Below are 27,748 nucleotides of genomic sequence, written 5' to 3' on the forward strand. Positions count from 1 at the left end.
AGAAGTTAACACTGACCAAACAAAATCCTTTGTTTAAATAGAATTTATATATCATGTATGAAATGTATGAATATGCGACAAACTATTACTTTTAAAAGTTGATCCTCTGTTAACATGTGTCCTTTTTCAGGCTTATTTTACCCAAAAAAAGATACCTGAACTGTCCATAACTCTTTATTTTTATTGTCTCATCATAACCCTAATTGTCCAAATTTTTATTACTCTAATTATATTACTATTTTTATAACCCCTTCATTAAACTTTTCATATTTTAAAAACAAGTGCCTGGTGCTTTGCACAAATCCTCATTTCCCTGGGCCTTTGTCCATTTTTCCATAGCAGGTGGAGATTCCTGGGTTCTGTTCTCACCCCCAGAACAGGATCCTGCTGTCAGCCCTGACCCTGCGGATTGTTTATTTGTTTTATTTGCAGCTCATTAGGAGAAATTAAGCCAAGGAAAGCACAAGGAGATGGAAAAAAAAAAGAGCCCAGCCCAGGAACCCCAACTGCCAGGGCAGGGTGGAGGTTCTGGTTTTAGAAAATTTAATCTGAGTTTAAACTCAGGTTTGGTTGGGACAGCAGCACCCAGGTTTGGTCTGAAACGGGGACTAAAATGACAATTTAATCCAAATTTATTGGGACTAAGGTGACAATTTAATCCCAAATTATTGAGACTAAGGTGACAATTTAATCCCAATTTATTGGGACTAAGGTGACAATTTATTTAATCCAAATTTATTGAGATTAAGGTGAAAATTTATTTAATCCAAATTTATTGGGACTGAAGGTGACAATTTATTTAATCCAAATGTACTGGAACTAAGGTGACAATTTATTTAATCCCAATTTATTGAGATTAAGGTGACAATTTATTTAATCCAAATTGATTGGGATTAAGGTGACAATTTATTTATTTATTCACAATTTATTGGGACTAAGGTGACAATTTATTTAATCCCAAATTATTGAGACTAAGGTGACAATTTAATCCCAATTTACTGGGACTAAAGCGACAATTTATTTAATCCCATTTATTGAGATTAAGGTGAAAATTTATTTAATCCTAATTTCTTGGGACAGAAGGTGACAATTTATTTACTCCAAATTTTAGGGATGCTGCTACACCAGGTTTACATCATTTTATGCTGGGTTTACACTGGTTTTGCACATTTTGCACTGTTTTACACGGTTTCACCATGTATGTTTTTTTTTACAGCAAATTTGACATCTTTACACTGTTTTTTTACTGTGTCACATAGAGTTTGCACTGTTTTGCATTGGTTTAAAACCAGTTTTGAGCTGGTTTATATATCTTTATGCCAATTTTGCACTGGTTTACACCATTTTATGCCAGTTTTGCACTGTTTAACACCATTTTATGGCAATTTTGCATTGTTTTACATGGGTTTTACACCATTTTTGTGCTGTTTTACACTGGTTATTTACAGTGTTTTACACTCTTTTACACCTGTTTTTCACATTATAGTTTTGCACTGTTTTACATATTTTTTACACCATTTTTAGTGCTGTTTTACAATGGTTATTTACACTGGTTATTTACAGTATTTTACACTGTTTTACACCTGTTTTTCACATTCTAGTTTTTCACTGCTTTACACATTTTTACACCATTTTTGTGCTGTTTTACACTGGTTATTTACAATGTTTTACACTGACACCTGCCTTTCACATTCCAGTTTTGCACTGTTTTACACATTTTTTACACCATTTTTGTGCTGTTTTACACTCTTTTTGAACTGTTTTACACCTGTTTTTCCCACTACCATTTTACACTGTTTTACATGTTTTTTACACCATTTTTGTGCTGTTTTACACCGGTTATTTACGGTGTTTTACACTGTTTTACACCTGTTTTCCCCATTATAATTTTGCACTCTTTTACATGTTTTTTACACCATTTTGGTGCTGTTTTGCACTGCTTTTGCATTCTTACACTGGTTTTGCATGAGTTTAAAACCACTTTTGCACTGTTTTACACAATTGTATGCCAGTTTTGCACTCTTTTACACGTTTTTTACACCATTTTGCTGTTTTAAACTGGTTATTTACAGTGCTTTGCACCTGTTTTTCCCATTATAGTTTTGCACTGCTTTAGGTATTTTTACACCATTTTTGTGCTGTTTTACACTGGTTATTTGCAATGTTTTACACTGTTTTACACCTGTTTTTCACATTCTAGTTTTTCACTGTTTTACATATTTTTTTACACCATTCTTGTGCTGTTTTACACTCTTTTTGAACTGTTTTACACCTGTTTTTCCCATTATCATTTTACACTGTTTTCATGTTTTTTACACCATTTTTGTGCTGTTTTACGCTAGTTATTTACAGTGTTTTACACCTATTTTTCCCACTGCAGTTTTGCACTGCTCTACACATTATTTACACCATTTTTTGTCCTATTTCGCCCTCTTTTTGCATGTCTTTACCCCCTTTTTCCTCTGTTTTCCATCCATTCTGCCTGCTCCAACACCCAACTCCCCTCGGTTCCACACCGAGCCCTGCTGTCCCTCCCCGTCCCCTGGTGACACACCGCGGTTGGTGCCACCCGCAGCGGGCACATTTTGGGTATTTTGAGGTATTTTTGGGGCACTTTGAGGTATTTTTGAGGCATTTTGAGGTATTTTTTCGGGTATTTTGAGGTATTTTTGGGGGTGCCGGGAGCGCGCACGGCGCTGTGGGCGGGCGGTGCGTGAGCGCGCCCAGGCAGCGCTGCGAGCTCCGAGCGCATCCACCGGCAGCGGGAGGAGGAGGAGGAGGCGAGGAGGAGGAGGAGGAGGAGGAGGAGGAGGAGGAGGAGGAGGAGGAGGAGGAGGAGGAGGAGGAGGAAGGGGAAGGGTGGCCGGGGGGGTGGGGGGGGGGGGTGGCCGAGGGAGGGAGCAATTGAATTTCAAACACAAACAACCGCATGGGGCTCGGGCCCTCCGCCGCTGCGCCGCGCCGCCGCTGACCCCGGCCCGGGGAGGGCAGAGCAGCCGCTGCCTCTCCCCCTTCGCATTTGGGAGGGGTTTTTTTTTTTTTTTTGCTGTTGTTGATTTTTTTTTTTTTTTAGATTTTTTTTTATATTTATTTGGCTAATCCCCTGCCTGGCCGGGTTTTGCCTCCCAAAGTTCATCCGTAACCCCCCCCCCTCCTCCCCTCCCCCACCCCCCCTTCCCCCCGCCCGCTCCCCCGGTCCCGGGAGGAGCCGCCAGCCCAGCCAAGATGTCCCGGTCCAACCGGCAGAAGGAATACAAATGCGGGGACCTGGTTTTCGCCAAGATGAAGGGTTACCCGCACTGGCCTGCCCGGGTAAGGAGCTGGGCATGGGGTGGGAGGGCGGTGGGACCCCTCGGTGCTCTCCCGGTTCTCTCCCGGTGCTCCCCGTTGCATAACGCGGGGGGATGGGGCGCACCGGGGTCAGGCTGCCCCGGTGGAGCGGAGCGGCGCGGGGAGGGGGGGTGTGTGTGTCCGTACCGTGGGTCAGGCTCCGATTTCCCCCCGGATCTTCCACCGGCGCCGGGGTCCAACTTTGCCGGCTCCTTATGTAAGGCCGGGCCCGGCGGACTCGGGGGTTATTCGGTACCGAGGCTTGCGGAGGCGCTTTGGGACATTTCTTTGGGTTTTAAGGGGGGTTTCGTGTGTTGGAAACAACATCCCGGGCTCCCCCAGGGCCCTTTTTGTGCTGTTTATTCATTTCTCTCCCGGTGGAACGGAACGGGAGGGGGGGGATCACGGGTGGAGACCGCGTGGCTTCTGGCACCGCGTGGGAGCGGGGACCCCCCCGGTACCGGCAGCGAAGCACGAGGCTGGGCCAGCCCGGGGTGACCCCTCCATCCCCCGGTGCCGGTACCGGGGGGGGGGGGTCCCTGCTCCACGTGGGGCCGCTCCATGAACCCTTCCCGCTCATGGGAAGGCCGAGCTCGCCCCCTTTGCGCTTCACGGATGATTTTGGGGGGGTTTTCAACCAAACCGGCAGAGCCCCGAGCTTGTCCCCCCGGCTCTCGGTGGCCTCAGGGGTGCCACAGAGGTGGCAGTGCTTACGCCGGGAGTTTGGCTTTAGAAAATCGATAGAATTATTGAGGACTTAGGACGGGGGGGAAGGGACCGGGGGGGGTGCAGGCCCCACCATGTGCCAGCCCCGCCGGTGTCCCCTGAGGGTCCTGGGTGTCCCTAAAGGGGGGCCATGAGCCCGGGACCCCCGCGATAAACCCCAAACCATGGGGCCCGTGGGCAGCTCTGGCTGCACAACACGGCGCTGGTTATTTTTAAGCGGTTGATGATGCAGTTTAAAATTTCCTTGGAGTGTTTTTCACCCCCCCCCCCCCCCCCCACACACACACACACACTCTCTCTCCCCTCACGGCCTTGCTGCAAAGGCCACCGGGGGCTGCCTGCAAACCCTAAAATGAGCGGAAAAAAAAGACGGAATGGGGGCGATAGGGCTTTAAAGGCCGAGGATCCCTCCCCAGTGCCCCCCTTCCCCTGGCGGATTTGAATAACTTTTGTTTGGTTTGTCGGGTTCTGGCGGGGAGGCCGGGAGGGGGTTGGGAGCAGCTCGGATTTGGCACCGGCCCTCCCAACGCGCATTTGAAAGCGGCTTTGGGCGAGGAGGAGCCACAGGAGAGGATCCCTGGGAGCTTCCACCCCGCCTGCTCTTCCTTCCCTCCCTCGGGGGGGAAAAGCGATGCTGCCCCGGCTGATCCATCCTCCTGCAGCCCTCATCCATCCCAATGGGGTCCGGGGTGATGCCAGGTCGGGGCTTCAAAGCCTCGTGGGCTCAGCTCACACTCATCTCATTTCACACCCCACTCATCTCATCATTTGACCCCCACCATTATTTTTAGGGCAGGCAGGGAATGGTTTTTTGGTTTTTTTTTTTTTTATCCCTCTCTCTCTCTGGTTGGGCTCCCCAAAGCCAAGGGGGTTTAGAAGCAGAGCCCTCCCCACCGTGACTAATCAGGCAGGGCTTGCCCGTGACTAATCAGGTGCTGTGATGAAACCTTAGCCAGCCACGCGTGGCGTTCCATGGGGTGTTTGTTTCCAACCCAGGTGTGGCTGGAGCTCAGAGATAGGGCGAGAAATGGACGGGGGAGGGGTTGTTCCCTCCCTTTCTTCCCCTGGGATGGCGCCTGGTGCCGTTCTCCAGCACCAGCAGCTCGGTGGAAAGCTCTCCCTGAGAGGGGCAGTGTTAAACAGGGGGGAAACTGAGGCACCAGAGTGGGAGATGAGGCGCTGGCACTGGAGGATGATGCTTGCCTCGCTTTTCCCCTCACCCCTTCTCTGCAGGGTCCCTCATGCCAGGCTCATTTTTGGTGCTTCCCTGCCAGATGTGCAGCCCCTTTTCATACAGAGTGCTGGGACAGCAGGGGAGCAGGGCGGGGGATGAGGCAGGAGCAGCACATGGGATCCTGGCACCCTTGACACCCCGCTGGCACCCCTGACATCTCCCCTGGTACCCCTGACATCCCTCTGACACCCTCCTTGGTACCCCTGACACACCCCTGACATCCCCCCTGGCACCCTTTCCTGAGCATCTCGGTTCCCCTGGCTGTGCCATGGGGTCAGGATCCTTCTGGGCCATTCCCTCTGGAATTTGGTGCCCGTTGCCAGCCTGGTGCTGCTGGGATGGGGCCCAGTGGTGCCCCCCCCAGGGCTGAGGGGAGCACCTGGGTGGCACCCATGGGACTCAGGGGTGCCAGCCAGTGCATGTGCCCCCCCCCCCCCCTCCCCAATGTGCTTCCTGGACCGTGTGTGACCCGCATGAGTTAATTCCATTAATTAATTAATTAATTAACTCCTGTGCCAGCCTTGTCCTGCAGGGGGGAGACTGAGGCAGGGAGGGCAGGGCAGGCTGATGCAGTGGAGCAGTGGCAAAGGTGAAGAAGAGCAGAGGTTGGGGGCAGAGTCCAGCTCAGGGCTTTGTGCCCGTCCCTCCCTCCCTCCCTTTGTGCCACGCTCCAGAGCTTGGGGACATTCCCAGCCCCTTTCGGACCCCTGGGCCATGGCACCGGTGCCCTTGGCATGGGGACAGCAACGGGCACCTGGACTTTACCCTGGCACTGCAGCCGTGTGTCCGTCTGCTGCCGCTGTCCCGGACAGACAGACAGACACAGGCTGTGACAAAGCCTGTCATGGAGCAGTTTGGGCAGTGAGGGTTTTTTTTTTGGGTGGGTTTGCACTGTCTGCGTTATCAGTGTCCCCAAAGGGGTGCCACCCTCCTGCCCTGTGTGCCCGCACCCCAAAATCCCTGCCTGGCCCTGCAGATAGAGCCAGCACACGCTGTGGGGGTGCAGGAGGGGCTGATAAAGGGCTGGGAGGGGTGGGCAGGGCTGGAATCCCAGTGCCAGGGGGGTCCCATGGGGGGCTGGCAGGGAATCCCAGTGCCAGGGGGGTCCCAGGTGTCCCATGGGGAGCTGGGCTGGAATCCCAGTGCCAGGGGGGTCCCAGGTGTCCCATGGGGGGCTGGGCAGGGAATCCCAGTGCCAGGGGGTCTCATTGCCAGGGAATCCCAGTGCCAGGGGGTCCCAGCAGTCCCATGGGGAGCTGGCAGGGAATCCCAGTGCCAGGGGGGTCCCATGGGGAGCTGGGCTGGAATCCCAGTGCCAGGGGGGTCCCAGCAGTCCCATGGATAGCTGGCAGGGAATCCCAGTGCCAGGGGGTCCCATGGGGAGCTGGCAGGGAATCCCAGTGCCAGGGGGGTCCCAGGTGTGCCATGGGGAGCTGGGCAGGGAATCCCAGTGCCAGGGGGGTCCCATAGGGAGCTGGCAGGGAATCCCAGTGCCAGGGGGGTCCCATGGGGAGCTGGCAGGGAATCCCAGTGCCAGGGGGGTCCCAGGTGTCCCATGGGGGGCTGGCAGGGAATCCTAGTGCCAGGGGGGTCCCAGGTGTCCCATGGGGGGCTGGCAGGGATGGGCTGGGATCCCCACTGCCAGGGGGGTCCTGTCTGTCCCTTTGGGGGGCTGGCAGGGCTGGGCTGGGGGATCCCATTGCCAGGGGGTCCCATTTGTTCCTTGAGGGGCTGGCAGGGCTGGGTTGTGCAGGAAATCCCAGTGCCAGGGGGGTCCCAGCTGTCCCTTGGGGGGCTGGCAGGGAATCCCAGTGCCAGGGGGTCCCATGGGGGGCTGGCAGGGAATCCCAGTGCCAGGGGGGTCCTATGGGGGGCTGGCAGGGAATCCCAGTGCCAGGGGGTCCCAGTGGGCAGGGATTCCCAGTGCCAGGGGGTCCCAGCTGTCCCTTGGGGGGCTGTGCAGGGATTCCCAGTGCCAGGGGGTCCCAGTGGGCAGGGATTCCCAGTGCCAGGGGGTCCCAGGTGTCCCATGGGGGGCTGGGCAGGAATTCCCAGTGCCAGGGGGTCCCACTGGGCAGGGATTCCCAGTGCCAGGGGGTCCCAGCTGTCCCTTGGGGGGCTGGGCAGGGATTCCCAGTGCCAGGGGGTCCCAGTGGGCAGGGATTCCCAGTGCCAGGGGGTCCCAGCTCCATGGAGCCCCTCAGTCCCTGAGCTGGGCACACGGTGACACAGCACAGCCATCCCGGAGCTGCTGCCTTTCCTTGGGCAAGGAGATTTGGGAACTTGCTGGGGGATCTCCAGCAGGGTGCTGCCACTGTGGGTCCCTGTCCAGGCCTGGCATGGGGAGGGGCTGTGTGCCAAGGTTGATGGCACCTTTGGCACACTGTGACCTGCAGGAACGTGGCCTGGGGGAAGCTTCCCTGAGGGCTGGGCTGGGCTGGGCCGGGCTGGTGGCCACCCCTGTGAGTCACATCATCCCCTCCTCCACCTTCGGTGCCACGCAGGGATGGAGCTGCTGCTCCCAGCTGCCACCATGGGCCAGGGACCCTCTGGGAAGTGTCCCTGCTGCTGGAGTGTCCCCTGGTGGCACCGGGGCATGGCAGTGCCAGGAGCCCCGGGGCTGTGGGTGGGAGCGCTTCAATAATCCCGAAACACCCCTGGATCCTGGTGTGGGACCTGAGGGCTCCAAACCGTGCTCGGGCAGTGGGGATGGCACAAAGGCACGTGCCACCCGGGAGTGGGCATCACACCGACCCTCCACCACATCGTGGTGCCCCTCCCAGTGCCCCATGCCCTCCGTGTGCCCCGGGGCTGTGCCAGCATTGCCCCTCAGCACAGGGACAACCATCAATGCCATCCCCAGCTCTGTGAAGGAAATCAGGACAAACCCTTGGCCAGGTCCACCCTGTGACAGCACCCTGGCCAGGAGTGGGACATCACACTGACCCACTGACCCTCCACCACATCCCCAGTGCCCCATGCCCTCCGTGTGCCCCGGGGCTGTGCCAGCTGTGCCCCTCAGCACAGAGTTAATGCCATTCCCAGTGTTAGTGCCATTCCCAGCTCTGTGGAGGAAATCAGGACAAACCCTTGGCCATGTCCACCCTGTGACACCACCCTGGCCAGGAGTGGGACATCACAGTGACTCCACCACATCCTGGTGCCCCTCCCAGTGCCCCATGCCCTCCGTGTGCCCCGGGGCTGTGCCAGCTGTGCCCCTCAGCACAGGGACAACCATTGGTGCCATTCCCAGCTCTGTGGAGGAAACCAGGACACACTCTTGGCCAGGTCCACCCTGGTCAGGAATGGGACGTCACAGTGACCCTCCACCACATCCTGGTGCCCTCCCAGTGCCCCATGCCCTCCGTGTGCCCCAGGGCTGTGCCAGCACTGCCCCTCAGCACAGGGACAAGCATTGGTGCCATCCCCAGCTCTGTGGAGGAAATCAGGACAAACCCTTGGCCAGGTCCACCCTGGCCAGGAGTGGGACATCACACTGACCCTCCACCACATCCCCAGTGCCCCGTGCCCTCCGTGTGCCCCAGGGCTGTGCCAGCTGTGCCCCTCAGCACAGCGTTAGTGCCATTCCCAGCTCTGTGAGGGAAACCAGGACAAACCCTTGGCCAGGTCCACCCTGTCACAGCACCCTGGCCTTGCTGGCTGGGGAAACTGAGGCTGGGCAAGCTGTGGGGGTCACGGTGCCTGAGGGAAGGTTGTGCCATGAGTCAGCAGAGCACTGGCACAGGAGCTGGCACCCCGGCTGCCCGGTGACGGTGACGTGCTGGCGCCTGCCCCGAGACCCCCCACCCGCATCCTCCTTCAGCTCCTTGCACCTCCCTTGGAGGTTTTCTCGGGGAATTTATGGCTGCTGGCTGCAGGGGGGGGTTATTTTTAGCTGCTATAAAAAGCAGCCAGAGTTGCTGTCGCTCCCTTCCCGCTCGGCGCCTCGGGATTATCCACGCTCGGTGCAGCAGCACCTGCCCGGGGCTGGCACCGGCTGCTGCCTGAGCCCAGAGCCCTGCCAGGCTGTGCCCTCGTCTGCTGACCCCCTTTGGGCCAGGCTGTGCCCCCCTGGCACCCCAATCCCCGGGGCTGGCCCAGGATGGGGGCGATGCCTGTGGCACTGCCTGAATTTGCTGAGTGTGTCTGAGCTGGTCTAGAGTAGAGATTAGAGGGGGAAAGGGTGGGAGAAGGGGAGCCCTGCTGGCCCCCACACCTGTGGGCACCCCTTGTTCTGCAGAACAGTTTAATTGGGGAAATTCCCAATTAATTTTCTTTCCCTGAGCCGTGCCCATCCATAGGTCTAGATAAGAGATTAGAGGGGGAAAGGGTTGGGAGAAGGGGAGCCCTGCTGGCCCCACCACCTGTGGGCACCCCTTGTTCTGCTGAGCACTTCAGCAGAACAGTTTAATTGGGGAAATTCCCAATTAATTTTCTTTTCCTGAGCTGTGCCCATCCATAGGACGCTGGGGACATCTGAGGGGCTGTGGCATCGCTGGCAGCACCTGAATTTGCTGAGTGTGGCTGAGCTGGTCTAGAGTAGAGCTTGTGGGAGAAGGGGAGCCCTGCTGTCTCCCACCCCACCCCTGTGGGCACCCCTTGTTCTGCTGAGCACTTCCTGCCAGCTCTGTGTCCAGACTGTGGGGAAAATTCCCAATTAATTTTCCTTTCCTGAGCTGTGCCCATCCATAGGACACTGGAGGGGATGTCCTGGGGACATCTAAGGAGCCCCAGGGGATGTCCTGGGGTCTGAGGAGCCCCAGGGAATGTCCTGGGGACATCTGAGGAGCCCCAGGGAATGTCCTGGGGACATCTGAGGAGCCCCAGGGGATGTCCTGGGGACATCTGAGGAGCACCAGGGGATGTCCTGGGGACATCTGAGGAGCACCAGGGGATGTCCTGGGGACATCTGAGGAGCCCCAGGGGTCTCTGCCCTCTCCTCTCACCCCGTCCTTTGTGTCCCACAGATTGATGAGATGCCAGAAGCTGCAGTCAAATCCTCCTCCAATAAGTACCAAGTCTTCTTCTTCGGGACCCACGAAACGTGAGTGGGAGCTGGGGGCTCACAGTGAGTTTGGGAGGGGTGAGACCCCCCTCTACTCCCACCCCTCACTGCTTTCCCCTGGCACAGAGCATTCCTGGGCCCCAAAGACCTCTTCCCCTACGAGGAGTGCAAGGAGAAGTTTGGCAAACCCAACAAGCGGAAAGGCTTCAGCGAAGGTTTGTGGGAGATCGAGAACAACCCCACGGTCAAAGCCTCCGGTTACCAGGTGGGTCACCAGTTTGGGGGGGCTCCATCCCAGCTCCCCCCCACCTTTCCTCCCTCCTGTGGAGCCCCCTGTGAACCCCTCCTTGCCCACAGCCCACCCAGAAGAAGAGCTGCCCCGAGGCGGCCGAGCGGGAGCCCGAGGGCGACGGCGACAAGAAGGGCAACGCCGAGGGCAGCAGTGACGAGGAGGGGAAGCTGGTGATCGACGAGCAGAGCAAGGAGAAGAACGAGAAAGGAGGCAGCAAGAGGAAAGCTGAGGATGCTTTGGAGGTACTGAGGGCGCTGGGCAGGGCTGGGGATGTTTGGGGACAAGGGTGGGGATGTTTGGGACAGGGGATGTTTGGGACAGGGGATGGGGATGTTGGGGACCAAGGCTGGAGATGTTGGGGACAGGGGATGGGGATGTTGGGGACAGGGGACAGAGGATGGGAATGTTTGGGATAGGGGCTGGGGATGTTTGGGACAGGGGCTGGGATGTTTGGGGCTGGAGATGTTGGGGACAGGGGTGGGGATGTTGGGGACAGGGGATAGGGATGTTGGGGACCAAGGCTGGAGATATTGGGGACAGGGGATGTTTGGGACAGGGGCTGGGGATGTTTGGGACAGGGGATGTTGGGGACAAGGGACAGAGGATGGGAATGTTTGGGACAGGGGCTGGGGATGTTTGGGACGGGATGGGGATGTTGGGGACAGTGGTGGGGATGTTTGGGACAAGGGGACAGAGGATGGGAATGTTTGGGACAGGGGATGGGGATGTTGGGGATAGGGAATGTTTGGGACAGGGGATGGGGATGTTGGGGACAAGGGACAGAGGATGGGGATGTTTGAGGCTGGGGATGTTTGGGACAGGGGATGGGGATGTTGGAGACAGAGGATGGGAATGTTTGGGATAGGGGATAGGGATGTTGGGGACCAAGGCTGGAGATGTTGGGAACAGGGCTGGGGATGTTTGGGACAGGGGACAGAGGATGGGAATGTTTGGGATAGGGGCTGGGGATGTTTGGGGCTGGGGATGTTTGGGACAGGGGATGGGATGTTGGGGACAGGGAATGTTTGGGACAGGGGATGGGATGTTGGGGACCAAGGCTGGAGAGGTTGAGGATTGGGATGTTTGGGACCGGGGATGGCTGGGACAGGGGATGGGGTTATTTGGGGACAGGGGATGGGGATGTTGGGGACAAGGGGACAGAGGATGGGAATGTTTGGGATAGGGGCTGGGGATGTTTGGGGCTGGGGATGTTTGGGACAGGGGATGGGATGTTGGGGACTGGGGCTAGAGATGTTGGGGATTGGGATGTTTGGGACCGGGGATGGCTGGGACAGGGGATGGGGTTATTTGGGGACAGGGGATGGGGATGTTGGGGACAAGGACTGGGGATGTTTGGAATAAGGGCTGGGCATGTTGGGGATGGGGCTGGGGATGTTGGGGAGAGGGGATGGGGAGGTTGAGGACAGGAGTGGGGATGTTGGGGACAGGGGATGGGGGTGTTGGGGATGGGGGGTAGGGATGTCTGGGATGGGAATAGGGATATTTGGGAATGGGGATGTTTGGGACAGGGGATGGGGATGTTTGGGGATGGGCTGGGGACAGGAGATGGGATGGCATGTTTGGGAGAGGGGATGTTGGGGACAGGGAGTGTTTGGGACAGGGGATGGGGATGTTTGGGACAGGGCTGGGGATGAGGGTGGGGAGGTTGGGGATGGAGATTTTTGGGACAGGGGATGGAGATGTTTGGAATAAGGGCTGGGCATGTTGGGGACGGGGCTGGGGATGTTGGGGACAGGGGATGTTGGGGACGGGGGATGGGGATGTTTGGGACGGGGGACAGGAGATGGGATGTTTGGGATGAGGGATGTTTGGGACAGGGATTGGGATGGGATGGTTGGGAGAGGGGATGGGGATGTTGGGGACAGGGAATGTTGGGGACAGGGGATGGGGATGTTTGGGATGGGAACGTTTGGGACAGGGCTGGGGATGCTGGGGACGGGGATGGAGATTTTTGGGACAGGGGACAGGGGATGGAGATGTTGGGGACGGGCTGGGGAGGTTTGGGACAGGGGCTGGGGAGGTTTGGGACAGGGGATGGGGATGCTGGGGACAGGGATGTTTGGGACAGGGGATGTTGGGGACACAGGCTGGGGATGTTGGAGAGAGGGGATGGGGATGTTGGGAATGGGGGATGGAGATTTTTGGGATAGGGGATGGGGATGTTGGGCACAGGGGATGCTGGGGACAGAATGTTTGGGACAGGGCATGGGGATTTTGGGGACAGGGATATTTGGGATGGGATGGGGATGTTTGGGACAAGGGCTGGGGATGTTGGGGACAGGGATATTTGGGATGGGATGGGGATGTTTGGGACAGGGGCTGGGGATGTTGGGGGTAGAGGATGGGGATGTTGGGAACCAGGGATGGTGAGGACAGGGAACAAGGGATGGGGATTTTTAGGACAGGAGATGTTGGGGACAGAGGCTTGGGGATATTTGGGAAGAGGGTCTGGGGCTGCTGGGGACAGGAGATGTTTGGGACAGGGGATGGGGATGTTTGGGACAGGGGATGGAGATTTTTGGGACAGGGGATGGGGATGTTGGGGACAGGGGCTGGGGATATTTGAGGACTTGGGATGGGGATGTTGGGGCTGGAGATATTTGGGACACGGGATGGGGGTGTTTGGGACAAGAACTGGGGATGTTTGGAATAAGGGCTGGGCATGTTGGGGAGAGGGGATGGGGAGGTTTGGGACAGCGGTGGGGATGTTGGGGACGGCGATTTTGGGGACAGGAGTGGGGATTTTGGGGATGGGCTGGGGATGTTTGGGATGGGGGATGTTGGGGACAGGGATTGGGATGGGATGTTTGGGACAGGGGATGGGGGTGTTGGGGACCTGGAATGTTTGGGACAGGGGATGGAGATTTTTTTGGGACAGGGGCTGTTTGGGACAGGGGATGGAGATTTTTTGGGACAGGGCCTGGGGATGTTTGGGACAGTGGCTGGGCTGACCCAATTTCCCCTCCCAGGACTCCCCCAAACGCCCCAAGGATGCAGAGGGGCAGGAAGGGGACAAGAAGGTGGCCAACGAAGAGGCCCCCAAGGAGGAGCCCAAAGCCAACCCAGGAGAGGGGGACAAGAACAGCGACGCCGCCGACACACCGGCCACCAACGAGGCCAAGCAGGAGGGCAAGGAGGAGGTCAGAGACCACAAGGAGAGGTGAGGGGGGTGCTCTGAGCCCTGTCCCCACAGCCCCCAGGTTTTGGGGGGGGTTCTGACAAGAGCCTGGCTCTGTTCTTGGCCCCTCACAGCCTGTAGTGGCTTCCCTGGCGAGCTGATCCTTCCCCCTGGCTCCTGGTGCTGCCCCACGCCGCCTCGTCGCGTCCGGAGCTCCAGACAAGGAAATTTCCAAAAGAAAACAAAAAAAATACAAAAAAAAAAAAAAAAAAAAAAAGAAGAGAGGAATGCAGAGCAGCTGGGTAGCTGGGTCCTGCCCCCGAGCGCTCTGTGCCCGCCCTGCTGTGGGCACACGCTTTGTGTTGGCGATTCCTCGGGGCTGAGCTGTTGATTTGAAATAAAAGCGAATCTTGCCTTTTTAAAAGTGCTCGTGGCACCTGGGTGAGCCCCTGGAACCCCTGAATTGAGGAGGTTTGGGACCCTTTGGAGGCTGCCAGAGCCTCTCTGGCAACACATGGATCACGGGGAGAGATGGGGAAGGGTTTGGAGGGAGCTGAAATAGGAATTGCAGAATCACAGAACGCCCTGAGCTGGGTGAGATAGAAAAGGATCAACTCTTACTGCTGCCCTCAAAATCCCAGCATTGTCTAAACACTCCTTGACCTTTAGGATCACGGAATATCCTGGGCTGGGAGGGACCCACAGGGCTCAGTGAGCTCTGGCCTTGCACGGGACACCCCAAAATGTTCCCAATCCCATTGTCCTAGAGCCTACAAGCACTCATATTTTATGCTGGAATACTGGAATAATTAGGTCTTGCTGTGGGCTTTGCACAGGACGCCCCAAAATGCTCCCAATCCCAACCTCCTAGAGCCTTGTTCAAGCACTCAGTTTTTATGCTGGAATAGTGGAATATCCTGAGCAGGAATAATCAGGATAATCGAGTCCTTTGTGCTCTGGGCCTTGCACAGGACGCCCCAAAATGCTCCCAATCCCAAAATCCTAGGGCCTTGTCCAAGCACTCATATTTTATGCTGGAATACTGGAATATCCTGAGCAGGAAGGGACTCATCAGGATAATCAAGTCCTGCTCTGGCCCTGCACAGGACACCCCAAAATTCTCCCAATCCCAGTGTCTTAGAGCATTGTCCAAGCACTCAGCTTTTATGCTGGAATAGTGGAATATCCTGAGCAGGAATAATCAGGATAATCGAGTCCTTTGTGCTCTGGGCCCTGCACAGGACACCCCAAAATGCTCCCAATACGAACCTCCAAGAATGTTGTCGGAGCACTCAGCTTCTCTGCTGGAATAGTGGAATATCCTGAGCGGGAAGGGACCCACAGGGCTCAGTGAGCTCTGGCCCTGCTCAGGACAGCCCAAAATGCTCCCAATCCCAATGTCCTAGAGCTTTGTCCAAACACTCATATTTTATGCTGGAATAGTGGAATATCCTGAGCAGGGAGAGACCCACACGGCTCAGTGAGCTCTGGCCCTGCTCAGGACACCCCAAAATGCTCCCAATCCCAATGTCCTAGAGCCTTGTCCAAACACTCATATTTTATGCTGGAATAGTGGAATATCCTGAGCAGGCATAATCAGGATAATCGAGTCTGGCTCTGGACACCCCAGAATCCCATCCTGTGCCCGAGGGCTGTGTCCAATTGCTCCGTGAGCTGTGTCAGGCTCGGGCCGTGACCGTCCTTGGCTGCTCTGTCCCACACGCACAGCCCGGCCTGGAGAGGCCGAACCGGGCCAACTAGGCCGTGCCTGGCTCCCTGCACAGAGGACAGCAGAGACCGTCCCCTGCTCCTGAACCAACGCCGAGGGCAGCGGCAGAAGATGGAGCCGTGACCGGACTACAGCTCCCGGCAGCCGCTCACCGTGGGCCGGGGCTGAGGGCCGGAGGGACATTGGGACTACAGCTCCCGGCGTGCCCCGCGCTAGGACCACAACTCCCGGCGTGCCTCGCGCTAGGACTACAACTCCCGGCGTGCCTCGCGCCTCCGCAGCGCCGCGTCTTGGCCACGCCCCCGGAGCGCGGGAGCGGCGCGGCCCCTCAGGTGAGGGAGGTCGGGCCCGGGACCCCCGAGGGGGCTCTGTGGGGCTGTGCTGGGGGGGTTTGATGGGGTTCGGGGCACTTTGGGGGCGGCCGGGGCTCAGCGGGTGTAGTTCCCGGCGGGGGGGAAGGGGTGTGTGCTCTACGGGTCCCCTTTGGGTGGTGGGGGGGCTTTGGGAGCCAGAGGGGTCATTGGGAGTCGGGGGGGGCTCTGAGAGTCAGGGGGGTCTTTGAGGTATCCATGGGGCCCTTCGAGTGTGGGGGAGACTCTGCCCGTGTCCCCCTTTGGGGGAATGAGCTCTGTGGGACCCCTGGGTGCTCCTCGCTGGGGTCTCTCCCCGTGTGTGGGGTGCCCGTGTTCCCCCCTCATCCTCACCAGGGCCAGGTGTGACCCCTCGGTTCTCCTCGGGGCGTGGGGGGCTCTGCAGGTCCCCTTTGGAAGGAGAGGGTGCCTGCAGGACACTGGGGTCCCCTTTGGGTGTGGGGTGCCCTGTGGGATCCCTGGGTCCCTCCATGGGTGAGGGATGGCTCTGCCTCTACCTGGATCCCGTTAGGGGCGTGGGGTGTGTGAGAGTCTGTGGGATCCCTGGGTCCCTCCATGGTGAGGGATAGCTGTCCAGTACCTGGATCCCCTTAGGGGCGTGGGGTGTGTGAGAGTCTGTGGGATCCCTGGGTCCCTCCATGGTGAGGGATGGCTGTCCAGTACCTGGATCCCCTTTGGGGGCGTGGGGTGTGAGAGTCTGTGGGATCCCTGGGTCCCTCCATGGTGAGGGATGGCTCTGCCAGTACCTGGATCCCCTTTGGGGGCGTGGGGTGTGTGAGAGTCTGTGGGATCCCTGGGTCCCTCCATGGTGAGGGATGGCTGTCCAGTACCTGGATCCCCTTAGGGGTGTGGGGTGTGTGAGAGTCTGTGGGATCCCTGGGTCCCTCCATAGTTAAGGGATGGCTCTGCCACTACCTGGATCCCCTTTGGGCTATGGGGATCTGTTTTGGGGGGCTGAGAATCTGTGGGATCCCATTTGTGGGGGGCTGCTCTGCCAGACGCTTCCCTCCCTTCAGAGGGTGCTCTGGGTGGGTTGGGGTGACTCTGCCGGACACACTGACCCCGGTGAGGATGAGGGGTGTCCCCAGAGCTCCCTGCCCTCCCAGCCCGCAGCACCATGCGTCTGTCGGTCCTGCTGAGCGCGGCACGGCCGCGGCTGCCCCCGGGCTACCGGCACGGCACATGGCCCCCGGAGTCCACCACCGCCCGGCTCCGCAACCCCCCGGGGCAGCGCCGCCGCAAGGTCTTCGTGGAACCCATCGCCAAGGACGACTGGAAGGTGTTCAAGGGTGACACGGTGAGGCCCCCCCCTGTGAAAAATGCATGTATTTTATGATTGGCTTTTCGCAAATATTCAAATGAATATTGTATGTGTTGTGTTAGAAAGTAATGCTGTAGTCGTTCTCTTAAGTACTGTGTTAAATAGAGTTTTAGGTTATAAAAAATGTTAAAATAGAAACGATGCTGTGTAGGATACTTTTTTTTAAAGAAGAGACTTGCAGTGAGATAGCAGCCACAGGACACTTAAATCTTTCAGAGAAAGAGAATTTATTGCCCTCTTATCAGCAGAAACTAACTTCTTCCCACCTCAAAGGCACTGTCGGGATTCAGAGGAAGAAGCTGACAATGACCAGACAGAATCCTGTGTTTGAGTGGAATTTATGCATCATGCATGAAGTGTATGAATATGCAACAGGCTGTTGTTTTTAAGAGTTAATCCTTTGTTAACGTGGGTCCTTTTTCAGGCTGGTGCTGCCCAGAAGAAGGTACCTGATCATCCATAACTCTTTGTATTTATTGTCTCATATTGCCCTAATTCAGTTTGTCCAAATTATTATCACTCTAATTGCATTACTATTTTTTTATAACCCTTTTTATTACTGTTAAACTTTTCAAATTTTCAAAACAAGTGACTGGCGTTTTTCACACACCTGTGCCCCTCTCCCCACCCGCAGGTGCAGGTGCTGGCCGGGAAGGACGCGGGCAAGCAGGGCTTGGTCAGCCAGGTGGTGCAAGCCCGCAACTGGGTGGTGGTGGAAGGACTGAACACGGTGAGGCCACAGCAGGGAGGCCTGCAGGAGGCCCTGGGGAGGCTGAGGTGGCCACAGGGCCATCAGTGACCCCACGGCGTTGTCCCCTCGCAGCACTATCGCTACGTCAACCGCACCGCCAAGTACTCGAGCACCTACATCGCCAGCGAGGCACCTCTGCTGCTCAGCCAGATCAGCCTGGTGGACCCTGAGGACCGGTAAAACCTGGGTGGGGGGGTGCTGAGGGGTGCCCTGCTTGGCTCCTGCCTGTCACCAACGCCGTGGGCCCGCAGGAAACCCACGGAGGTGGAGTGGAGGTTCACGGAGGAGGGCGAGCGCGTCCGCGTGTCGCTGCGCAGCGGCCGCATCCTGCCCGTGCCCCCGCAGCCACGCAAGGATGGCGTCGTGCCCGAGCAGTGGATCGGTGAGAGGGGTGCCACAGGGGGCTGGGGGCACGGGGAAGGGCACGCAGAAGGGGACAGGAGGGTCAGCTTTGTCCCCCCTGCCCGCACAGATGGCCCCAAGGACACGTCGAAGGAAGACGCGCTGGCCAAGACGTACCGGCCGTCGCTGAAGACCTTTGAGGAGGAGATCATGGATGCCATGGGCATTGTGGAGACACGAAGGGCCAAGAAATCCTACTGGTATTAACTGGGGGAGCTGGGAGCCCACTGAGGAAGGCCAAGAAATCCTCCTGGTATTAACTGGGAGAGCTGGGAGCCTGGAAATCCTACTGGTATTAACTGGGAGAGCTGGGAGCCTAGAAATCCTTCTGGTATTAACTGGGGGAGCTGGGAGCCCCCTGAGGAAGGCCTAGAAACCCTCCAGGTATTAACTGGGGGAGCTGGGAACCTAGAAATCCTCCTGGTATTAACTGGGGGAGCTGGGAGCCCCCCAAGGTGGGCTCTGCAATAAACACCCCCTCCATTTGTTGTGTTTGCAGTGTGCAGTGCTTTCAGTGTGGCACCAACTCACAGCCAGCCCTGGAGTGTAAAAAATCCTGGGTTTATTGGTGGTTCTGCCCCTCCCTGGGGGTCTCTGCTTCCTCCACATCCTCATCCTCGCTGCTGTGCCCATCCTCAGTGGCCCTGGCCAGCCCAGCCAGCGCTGTGGCCAGCGGGGTCCGTGCAGCCACCAGCACCAGGTTCCGTGGGGAGAACCTGGGGTTGAACAGGGGCACGAGGGCACAGTGGAAACCTGGCAAAAAGGGAAAAAGGAGAGCTGGGAGAACAGAGAGAGAGAGAGAGAGAGGGAACAGCAGGGGGAGGATCTGTGCCCGTGCCCACCTTGCTCCCGCAGGTAGAGCAGCCGGTCCAGCAGGATCAGGGTCTCCACAAGGGGTGCCAGGAGCTGCCCCAGGGTGCAGAATGCCACCACCTTGTGCTGCTGCTCCAGCATGGCCCCCACAGCCACCGAGTCCAGTGGGACCCCCTCTGGGTCCAGTCCTGCCAGGGGCAGCCCCAGCTGGGCATACCTGTCATGGAAAGGGGGCAGGGGAGTGCCAGGCAGGGCTCCCCCAGCCCCAAACTCATGAGCAGGGGCCCAAAAGGGGGTTCCCCCCCCTCCCCAATCTCACTGCAGGGCCAGGAGGGGACACAGGAGGTTGATCCCACTCTCATACTCATGAAGAGGGTCCCAAAAAGGGGATTCTCCCTCCCCAAACTCACAAGGAAAATTCCAGAAATGGGTCCTCCATCCCCCAACTCAGGGAGGCCCAGATCTCCTAGAAGGGGCTCACTGGTGCCCACCAGGGGATGCACAAGGAGATCTCCGTGCCCAAACTCACTGGTGCCCACTAGGGGATGCAGAAGGAGATCCCCGTGCCCACCAGGGGATGCACAAGGAGCATTCCCCATGCCCAAACTCAGTGGTGCCCACCAGGGGATGCAGAATGAGGTCCCCATGCCCAGACCCACTGGTGCCCACCAGGGGATGCAGAAGGAGCATTCCCCATGCCCAAACTCAGTGGTGCCCACCAGGGGATGCACAAGGAGCATTCCCCATGCCCAAACTCAGTGGTGCCCACCAGGGGATGCACAAGGAGCATTCCCCATGCCCAAACTCACTGGTGCCCACCAGGGGATGCAGAATGAGGTCCCCATGCCCAGACTCACTGGTGCCCACCAGGGGATGCACAAGGACATGCCCATGCCCAGACTCACTGTGTGAAGCTCAGGCTGTGTGCCCTCCTGCCAGGCTGCAGCCCCAGGTGCCTCTTGCCGGGCTCAGCGGCGCGGATCAGGCTCTCCAGCACGGCGCGGTAGCAGTGGGCACGCAGGTGGGCACTGCCCTCTCTCAGCCGTGCCTGGTACTCCTCCAGAGCGTGGCACGCCGCCTCCCGTGCCCGGTAGGACAGCTGGTGGCCTGGCAGCGCCGCCACCGAGGTGCTCAGCGGGTACCCAAGGTGCTGCTGCTGCTGCTGCTGCTGCTCTGGGGCGCTCGACAGCTTCATGTAGCAGCAGCCCACCAATGCCACGGCAGCCACGGCGGGGCTGCGGGCAAAGTGGCACAGCAGGGCAGGCCCGAGGTCCCCGCAGGCGTGCAGCCCTGTCACCAGCACCCTGTGCCCGTCCTCGGAGCCCCCCGGGCCCCCCAAAGGGTTGCGGGCAGCAGGGCCGGCTCCCGGCGGGTCGGGGGGCAGCAGGAGCTCCCCCCAGGGGGCTGTGGGGTCCAGGCGGCCGGGATGTGCTGGGGGGCACGGGGCGGGCACGGGGGGACTCCCCTGTGTGCCAGGGCTCTGGGTTTGGCCAGCTCCTGCAGCAGCTCCTGGTCAAAGCGCTCGGCCAGGGCCGACAGGCGGGCATCGCTCTCCACGGCGGTGACCCTGAGCCCCAGGGCGAAGGACAGGAACCGGGACAGGTGGCCCTGGGGGGGGACAGGGCTTCAGATGGGCTTGGGGGGACATGGGGGGGGGGAACAAGGGTCAGCTGGGCTGGGGGATCCCCAGGACCCCCTCCCTGTCCCCCTGCTCTCACCTGCCCCGCTCCGACATCCACCACGGTGCTCGCAGCCGGTGGCGCGGCTCAGCCTCTGCAGCAGCTGTGGGGAGAGCAGCTCTTGGGGGGCTCTTAGGGGGCTCTTGGGGGGGCTGGGGGCTCAGGGCACGGCTCGGGGCACCCACCTTGCCCAGGCGCTGGATCTCGTGCTGCTTTTTGGGTTTGACGTGGCGGCGCAGCAGCGGGGGCAGGCGGCAGCTCTGGCACGGCGGGCGCGGGCCGGTCCCGGGCAGCCCCGGGGGAAGGCCAGGGCACGGCAGCGGCCCCGAATGCAGCAGGGACAGCGGCCAGGCCGCCCCGGGCTCCCCCGGCCCCCCAGGAACCCGGCCAGCTGCTCTGGGGTGGCACCGGCCAGGGCAGGCTGCCAGGACGGGGGCAGCTGGGACCACAGGTCCTCCGTGAAGAAATCCTGTGGGGACAGGGGGCAGCGTGGGGGGGGGACAGATTGGGGGTCACAGGTTGGGGGGACACAGCTTGGAGAGGGCGCAGCCTAAGGGGACAGTTCAGGGGTCAGAGCTCTGGGGTCACAGCCTGAGGGACACAGCCCTGGGGGTCAGAATGGGGGGCACAGCTCAGTGGGCACAGCCCAGGGGTCACAGACCAGCGGGCACAGCCCGGGCACAGCTCTGGGACACTCACAATGACGAAGGCGTCGAGCAGGGGCCGGTAGAGGCTCAGCAGGCGGATGATGTCGGCGGCTCTGCGCTGCTCCGGGCTCTGCCATGGCGGGCTCTGGGGGCGCGGCCGCCATGGCGGCTCCTGAGGGGACATCACCAATGGCACCCTGGCACCCTGAGGGCACCCTGGCACTCTCACCCTCAGCCCTGGCACCGTGAGCCCACCCTGGCACTCTCACCCCTCCCCGGCTCTGCCCACGCCATTCGGCACCCATATGACGTCATTGGACAGTGACGTCACGCACGAACGCGTGACGTCACGCAGCAGTGACACCACACCCCCTCCCACACCGAGTCGCCATGACATCACTCACCCCCGGGCACCCGTGACGTCACCGGCCCGGCCGCCACACCGGGCATGTCGTCGCCGATGCTCTGTGACGTCGATCTGACGTCATCACACGCGTCACGCAGACGCCGCGCGGCCGCGCGCGCGTCCCTCAGCGCCCGGCGCCGCCGAGTTCCCGCCGCGGCGCGCGCGGATGACGTCACTGCCGGGACCGGGCCGGCCGCGTGTTCCCGGGAACTTCCGGTTCCGGGGGGCGGAGGTGAGCGGGGGTACGGGTGAAACCGGGGGGCTCCGGTACCGGGGGCGGGATTGCCGGGGCCGGGGAGTCCCGGGGGTCGGTGATTGTCGGTATCGGGAGTCCCGGGGCTCAGAGGTTCCGGTACCGGGGATCCCAGAGTTCGGCGATTGCCGGTACCGGGAATCCGGGTGTCGGGGGTTCCCGGTGCCGAGAGTCCCGGGGGTACCGGGGGTCGGAGATTCTCGGTACCAGGAGCTCCGGGGGTCGGGGTTTCCCAGTACCGGCGGTCCGGGAGTTCCCAGTGCCAGAAGTCCGGGGGTGGGGTGTTCCCGGTCCCGGAGTTTCCCGGTGCCCAGGGCCCCGCCGCTGACCCCCCTCTCCACCCCGCAGCGTCCCCGCCATGGACGATCTGATCCTCAACGTTGATTTCTCTGCCCCGGAGCGCCGCTCCAAGAAAGAACCGGGGAACCGAAAGCACCAAAGCTTCGTGCGGCGGCGCCGGGAGCTGGAGCGCCGCGGGGTCCTGCGGCAGAGAAACAGCTCCCGGCAGCGGCACCGGGAGCGCCCCGGCCGGGCCGGGCACGGCGTGGAGGGGCCAAACGCTGCCCCAAGGAGAACGGTGCTGCCACCACCTCCCGGTGCCCTCCGGTATCACAGAAACGGCCCAAGGACAAGGCTCGGGGAGCAGCTCTTGCAGCACCCCCGGTGTCCCAGAACGGCCCACCGGTACCGGAGCCCCCACTCAGAGCAAGGCCAAGGCTCGGGGGGCGGCCCAGAAGGGCCCCACCGGTACCGGAGGCAAGGCCAAGGCTCGGGGCGCTGGCACTGCCCCCCCGGCGCCCTCCCAAGCTGGTGGCCCTGGACTGTGAGATGGTGGGCACGGGCCCCGGCGGGCGCACCAGCGCCCTGGCACGCTGCAGCATCGTCACCTACGAGGGGACGTGGGTGTACGACCGGTACGTGCGGCCCGAGGCCGCCATCGTGGATTACCGGACCCGCTGGAGCGGCATCCGCCCGCGGCACATGGCACAGGCCGTGCCCTTCCGCCGGGCACAGCAGCAGGTCGGCCTGCGTGGCACGCAGAGAGGGATGGGCACAGGGCGGGGGACATGTGGGGCTGGGCTTGGGGGACACGGGGATGTGGGGTGTGGGGGAGAACCCCTGTGCCCCTGGGGACAATCCCTGTGCCCCTGGACAGGGCAGGAGGGACAATACTGTGCCCCTGGGACAATCCTGTGCCCCACAGGGCAGGACAGGGACAATCTCTGTACCCCTGGGGACAATCCCTGTGCCCCACAGGGCAGAAGGGGACAATCCCTGTGCCCCTGGGGACAATTTCTGTGTCCCACAGGGCAGGAGGGGACAATCCCTGTGCCCCACAGGGCAGGAGGGGACAATCCCTGTGCCCCTGGGGACAATCCCTGTGCCCCACAGGGCAGGAGGGGACAATCCCTGTGCCCCTGGGGACAATTTCTGTGCCCCACAGGGCAGGAGGGGACAATCCCTGTGCCCCTGGGGACAATTTCTGTGTCCCACAGGGCAGGAGGGGACAATCCCCTGTGCCCCTGGGGACAATTTCTGTGTCCCACAGGGCAGGCAGGGAACAATCCCTGTGCCCCTGGGGACAATCCCTGTGCCCCACAGGGCAGGTGGGGACAATCTCTGTGCCCTTGGGGACAATCCCTGTGTCCCACAGGGCAGGAGGGGACAATCCCTGTACCCCTGGGGACAATCCCTGTGCCCCACAGGGCAGGTGGGGACAATCTCTGTGCTCCAGGGACAATGGGGGGAACTCATGGGCTGGGGCAGGGAGTGAGGGGTTGCGGTGCCACGGGTGGAGGGCACAGGGTTGAGATCTGCAGCCCAGGGGGCACAGGGATTGTCCCTGGGGCACAGAGATTGTTCCTCCTGCCCTCTGGGGCACAGGGACTGTCCATGGGGCACAAGGATTGTCTTCTCCTGCACTGTGGGCACAGGGATTGTCCCTGGGGCACAAGGATTGTCCCTTCCTGCCCTGTAGGGCACAGGGATTGTTCCTGCCCTGCCATATGGGGCACAGGGATTGTCCAGGGGTACAAGGATTGTCCCCACACTGCCCTATGGGGCACAGGATTGTCCTCCCTTGCCCTGTGAGGGGCACAGAGATTGTCTCGGGGGTACAAGGATTGTCCCCACACTGCCCTGTGGGGCACAGGGATTGTCCCCTGGGGCACAGGGATTGTCTTCTCCTGCACTGTGGGGCACAGAGATTGTCCCAGGGGTACAGGGATTGTCCCTCCATTGCTCTGTGGGGCACAGGGATTGTCTCAGGGGCACAGGGATTGTCCCTCCATTGCTCTGTGGGGCACAGGGATTGTCCCAGGGGTACAAGGATTGTCCCCACACTGCCCTATGGGGCACAGGGATTGTCCCCACCTGCCCTGTGGGGCACAGGGATTGTCCTCCCTTGCCCTGTGAGGGGCACAGAGATTGTCTCAGGGGTACAAGGATTGTCCCCACACTGCCCTGTGGGGCACAGGGATTGTCCCTAGGGCACAAGGATTGTCACCCCCTGCCCTGTGGGGGGAACAAGGATTGTCCCAGGGCCACAGGGTTTGTCCATCCTGCTCTGTGGGGCACAGGGATTGTCCCAGGGGTACAAGGATTGTCCCCACACTGCCCTATGGGGCCAGGGATTGTCCTTGGAGCACAGGGATTGTCCCTCCATTGCTGTGTGGGGCACAGGGATTGTCCCAGGGCCACAGGGATTGTCCCTCCATTGCCCTGTGGGGCACAGGGCCTGTCCCCACACTGCACCACCCCCGCTCATCCCCACAGCTCTGCCCCACAGGGCCGCCCCCATCCCTAGGGGGGTAGAAACTTCCCCCAGAGCGGGGCTGGCCCTGCTGGGCTCTCACCCCCCTCTCTCCTGCAGGTCCTGCAGATCCTCGCTGGCAAGGTGGTGGTGGGCCACGCCATCCACAACGACTTCAAGGCTCTGCATTACTGCCACCCCAAAGCCCTGACCAGGGAACGTCGCAGATCCCGCTGCTGAACCGCAGGGCCGGCTTCCCTGAGAACGTCAACATCTCCCTGAAACGCCTCACCAAGGCCCCTGCTCAACCAGGACATCCAGGTACCCTGGGCAGCCCCTCGCCACGCCAGGGGACAGTGGGGAGGGAGGGGGGGAGATCTGAGGCACCCTGAGGTCAGCCATGGCTGCCAGTCCTGCAGTGAGGCTGCCCCGTGCCTCAGTTTCCTTTCCCTGTCAGCTCAACCCCTGCAGCCTTGGGAGGCTTTTTTTTCCCCTTTATGCACATCCCACAGCTTTGTCTGCACCTCCCCAATTTTCTTTGTATCCCAAATCTCCCTGCACCCCCCTAAGCTCCCTGCACCCCCCCTAAGCTCCCCACATGCCCCCAAATCTGCCTGCATCCCCCCTAAGCCCGTGCACCCCCCAGAGCTTCCCGTACCCCCAAATCTTCCCGCACTCCTTAATCTCTGTACAACCTTCCACAGCTGCCTGCACTCCCTAATCTCTGTACATCCCCCCCCCAGTCTCTCCAGTCGTGGCTGCCCCCCCCAAACTGGAGCTGTGGCCACTTTGTGTCTGTGCCCACAGGTGGGGAAAAGCGGCCACTCCTCGGTGGAAGATGCCCGAGCCACATGGAGCTCTACAAGGTGGTGAGCAGGAGTGGGAGCAGCACCTGCAGCAGAACCCCGAGCAGAAGTGACACCCTGGGGGGCTCAGTGACACCTGGGGGGCTCAGAGTGACACCCTGGGGGCTCAGAGTGACACCCTTGGAGGGCTCAGTGACACCTGGGGGGCTCAGAGTGACACCCTGGGGGGCTCAGAGTGACACCCTGGAGGGCTCAGTGACACCTGGGGGGCTCAGAGTGACACCCTGGGGGGCTCAGTGACACCTGGGGGGCTCAGAGTGACACCCTGGGGGCTCAGTGACACCCTGGGGCTCAGAGTGACACCCTGGGGGGCTCAGAGTGACACCCTGGGGGGCTCAGTGACACCCTGGGGGGCTCAGAGTGACACCCCCCGGCCTCTGGGGGGGCTCAGAGTGACACCCCCAGTCTGGTGCTGCCTTTGGGGGGTCCCACAGTGACACCCCCAGCCTGGTCCTGCCTCTGGGGGGGCTCAGAGTGACACCCCCCAGTCTGGTGCTGCCTTTGGGGAGTCCCACAGTGACACCCCCAGCCTGGTCCTGCTTTTAGGGGGTCCCAGAGTGATGCCAACAGGGCTGGTCCTGCCCTGGGGGTGGCTCAGAGTGACACCCCCAGCGTGGTCCTGTTTCTTGGGGGGCCAACGGAGACACCCTGGGGGCCTCAGAGTGACACCCCCAGCCCAGTCCTGCCTCTGGGGGGTCCCACAGTGACACCCCCAGCCCGGTCCTGCCTTTAGGAGGTCCCTGAGTGATGCCAACAGGGCTGGTCGTGCCTCTTGGGTGGGCTCAGAGTGACACCCGCAGCCTTTGGGGAGTCCCCACAGTGACACCCCTGGCCCGGCCCTGCTTTTGGAGGACCCACAGTGATGGCCTAGGCCTGGTCCTGCCTCTGGGGGGGCTCAGAGTGACACCCTGGGGGTCCCACAGTGATCCACCCGGCCCGGCCCTGCCCCTCGAGGCTCCCTGAGGCTGAGGAGGAGCCCGGTGCGATGTCCCTGTCTGTCCCCAGGCCTGTCGTGCCTTGTGCCGCTGTCCCCATGGCGAGGGCAGGGTCCCCATGGCCGGTGCCTTCCCCCCAAGGGGGGGTCTCTGGGATTCTGCACCCCCAAAACGCTTCGGGGGCTGCTGGAGAGACTTTGGGGCATGCTGAGCGCACCGCCCCCATTGCTGGGGCGTGGGGAGTGGAGCAGGCTCCTTCCTCCTCCCCAAACTACCTCTGTGAGCGCCGGGAGCTGCGGCTGGGATCGCATCCCTCTGCAAAATCCCTGCTCTGGGAGCTGGGATCCATCCCTCTGCAAAATCCCTGCTCTGCTCCGGGAGGTGGGATCCATCCTCTGCAAAATCCCTGCTCTGCTCGGGAGGTGGGATCGCATCCCTCTGCAAAATCCCTGCTCCAGGAGGTGGGGTCACATCTCTCTGCAAAAAGTCCCGTTCCGGAGTTGGGATCACATCCCTCTGCAAAATCCCTGCTCCGGGAGCCGCTTTAATTGGTGAAATTCCACTCTCCTCATCATCATGCAAGGCGCGGATGAAGCCGGGCAGGGCGAGCAGCATCGCCCCATCCTGCCCGAGCCCCCCGCGCTGCCCCGGGGGGTGACCTTGGGGTCCCGGGGTTGAATTCCCCCAGCGCTGCCCCGGGAACACCCCGGAGGGCAGCCGGATCCCTTGTCGGGACCGCTTTGAACTGAAAGCTTTATGTGCAAAACCCTAATTAAAAAGAAATGATTGAAGAGCTCTTGCCTTGGCTGGCGGCGGTGGGCGGGAGCGGGGGGTCCCTACCGGGCATCACCGGCACCCTCCGCCATCTGCTCTTCCTCCACCTCCTCTTCCTGCCGGAGCCGAGCTGGCCCTTCCCGACCCCCCCCCGAGCCCCGTTTTCTCCCCGGTGCCGCCGTTACCGGGAGCGGTGCCGGTGCCGAGCCCGCAGCCGCCCCGCCGGGCTGCCGCGGCCGAGCCCCCGCCGTGCGTCCATTTTTCCAGCTTTTCCTCGTGTTTACGTGGCCGAGCTTGGCTCGGGGCGCTGGAACCCGAGGGAG

At 60.2% G+C, this 27,748-nt stretch overlaps 4 protein-coding genes across 4 annotated transcripts; 3 read left to right on the forward strand and 1 right to left on the reverse strand.

Moving 5' to 3' along the window:
• Positions 1–3,169: 3,169 nt before the first annotated feature.
• LOC134433068 (hepatoma-derived growth factor-like) lies at positions 3,170–14,150 on the forward strand. Its single transcript, XM_063181962.1, has 6 exons — positions 3,170–3,312; positions 10,258–10,334; positions 10,422–10,560; positions 10,653–10,829; positions 13,578–13,768; positions 13,861–14,150. Exons 1-6 carry the CDS (start codon positions 3,226–3,228, stop codon positions 13,865–13,867), a joined length of 678 nt encoding a protein of 225 aa, XP_063038032.1. The 5' UTR covers positions 3,170–3,225; the 3' UTR covers positions 13,868–14,150.
• Positions 14,151–16,932: 2,782 nt separating this feature from the next.
• LOC134433071 (large ribosomal subunit protein uL24m-like) lies at positions 16,933–18,788 on the forward strand. The gene is made up of 5 exons (XM_063181965.1): positions 16,933–17,123; positions 17,782–17,877; positions 17,971–18,074; positions 18,150–18,280; positions 18,371–18,788. The coding sequence occupies exons 1-5, from the start codon at positions 16,944–16,946 to the stop codon at positions 18,505–18,507; spliced, it is 648 nt and encodes a 215-aa protein (XP_063038035.1). The 5' UTR covers positions 16,933–16,943; the 3' UTR covers positions 18,508–18,788.
• Positions 18,789–18,845: 57 nt separating this feature from the next.
• On the reverse strand, positions 18,846–21,889 carry LOC134433070 (methyltransferase-like protein 25B). The gene is given in 10 exon segments (XM_063181964.1): positions 18,846–19,053; positions 19,143–19,330; positions 20,019–20,532; positions 20,535–20,721; positions 20,832–20,861; positions 20,863–20,895; positions 20,978–21,177; positions 21,180–21,261; positions 21,492–21,567; positions 21,861–21,889. Coding segments are annotated over 10 exon segments (1,530 nt in total). The 3' UTR covers positions 18,846–18,862.
• Positions 21,890–22,055: 166 nt separating this feature from the next.
• LOC134433069 (interferon-stimulated 20 kDa exonuclease-like 2) lies at positions 22,056–25,809 on the forward strand. Its single transcript, XM_063181963.1, is given in 11 exon segments — positions 22,056–22,077; positions 22,447–22,588; positions 22,591–22,771; positions 22,774–22,857; positions 22,895–23,118; positions 24,971–25,064; positions 25,067–25,149; positions 25,151–25,171; positions 25,658–25,697; positions 25,700–25,717; positions 25,720–25,809. Coding segments are annotated over 10 exon segments (927 nt in total). The 5' UTR covers positions 22,056–22,077; positions 22,447–22,456; the 3' UTR covers positions 25,770–25,809.
• The last annotated feature ends 1,939 nt before the right edge of the window (positions 25,810–27,748 follow it).

This window comes from Melospiza melodia (genome assembly GCF_035770615.1).
Source record: "Melospiza melodia melodia isolate bMelMel2 chromosome 25 unlocalized genomic scaffold, bMelMel2.pri SUPER_25_unloc_1, whole genome shotgun sequence".
Taxonomy (NCBI): Eukaryota; Metazoa; Chordata; class Aves; order Passeriformes; family Passerellidae; genus Melospiza; species Melospiza melodia.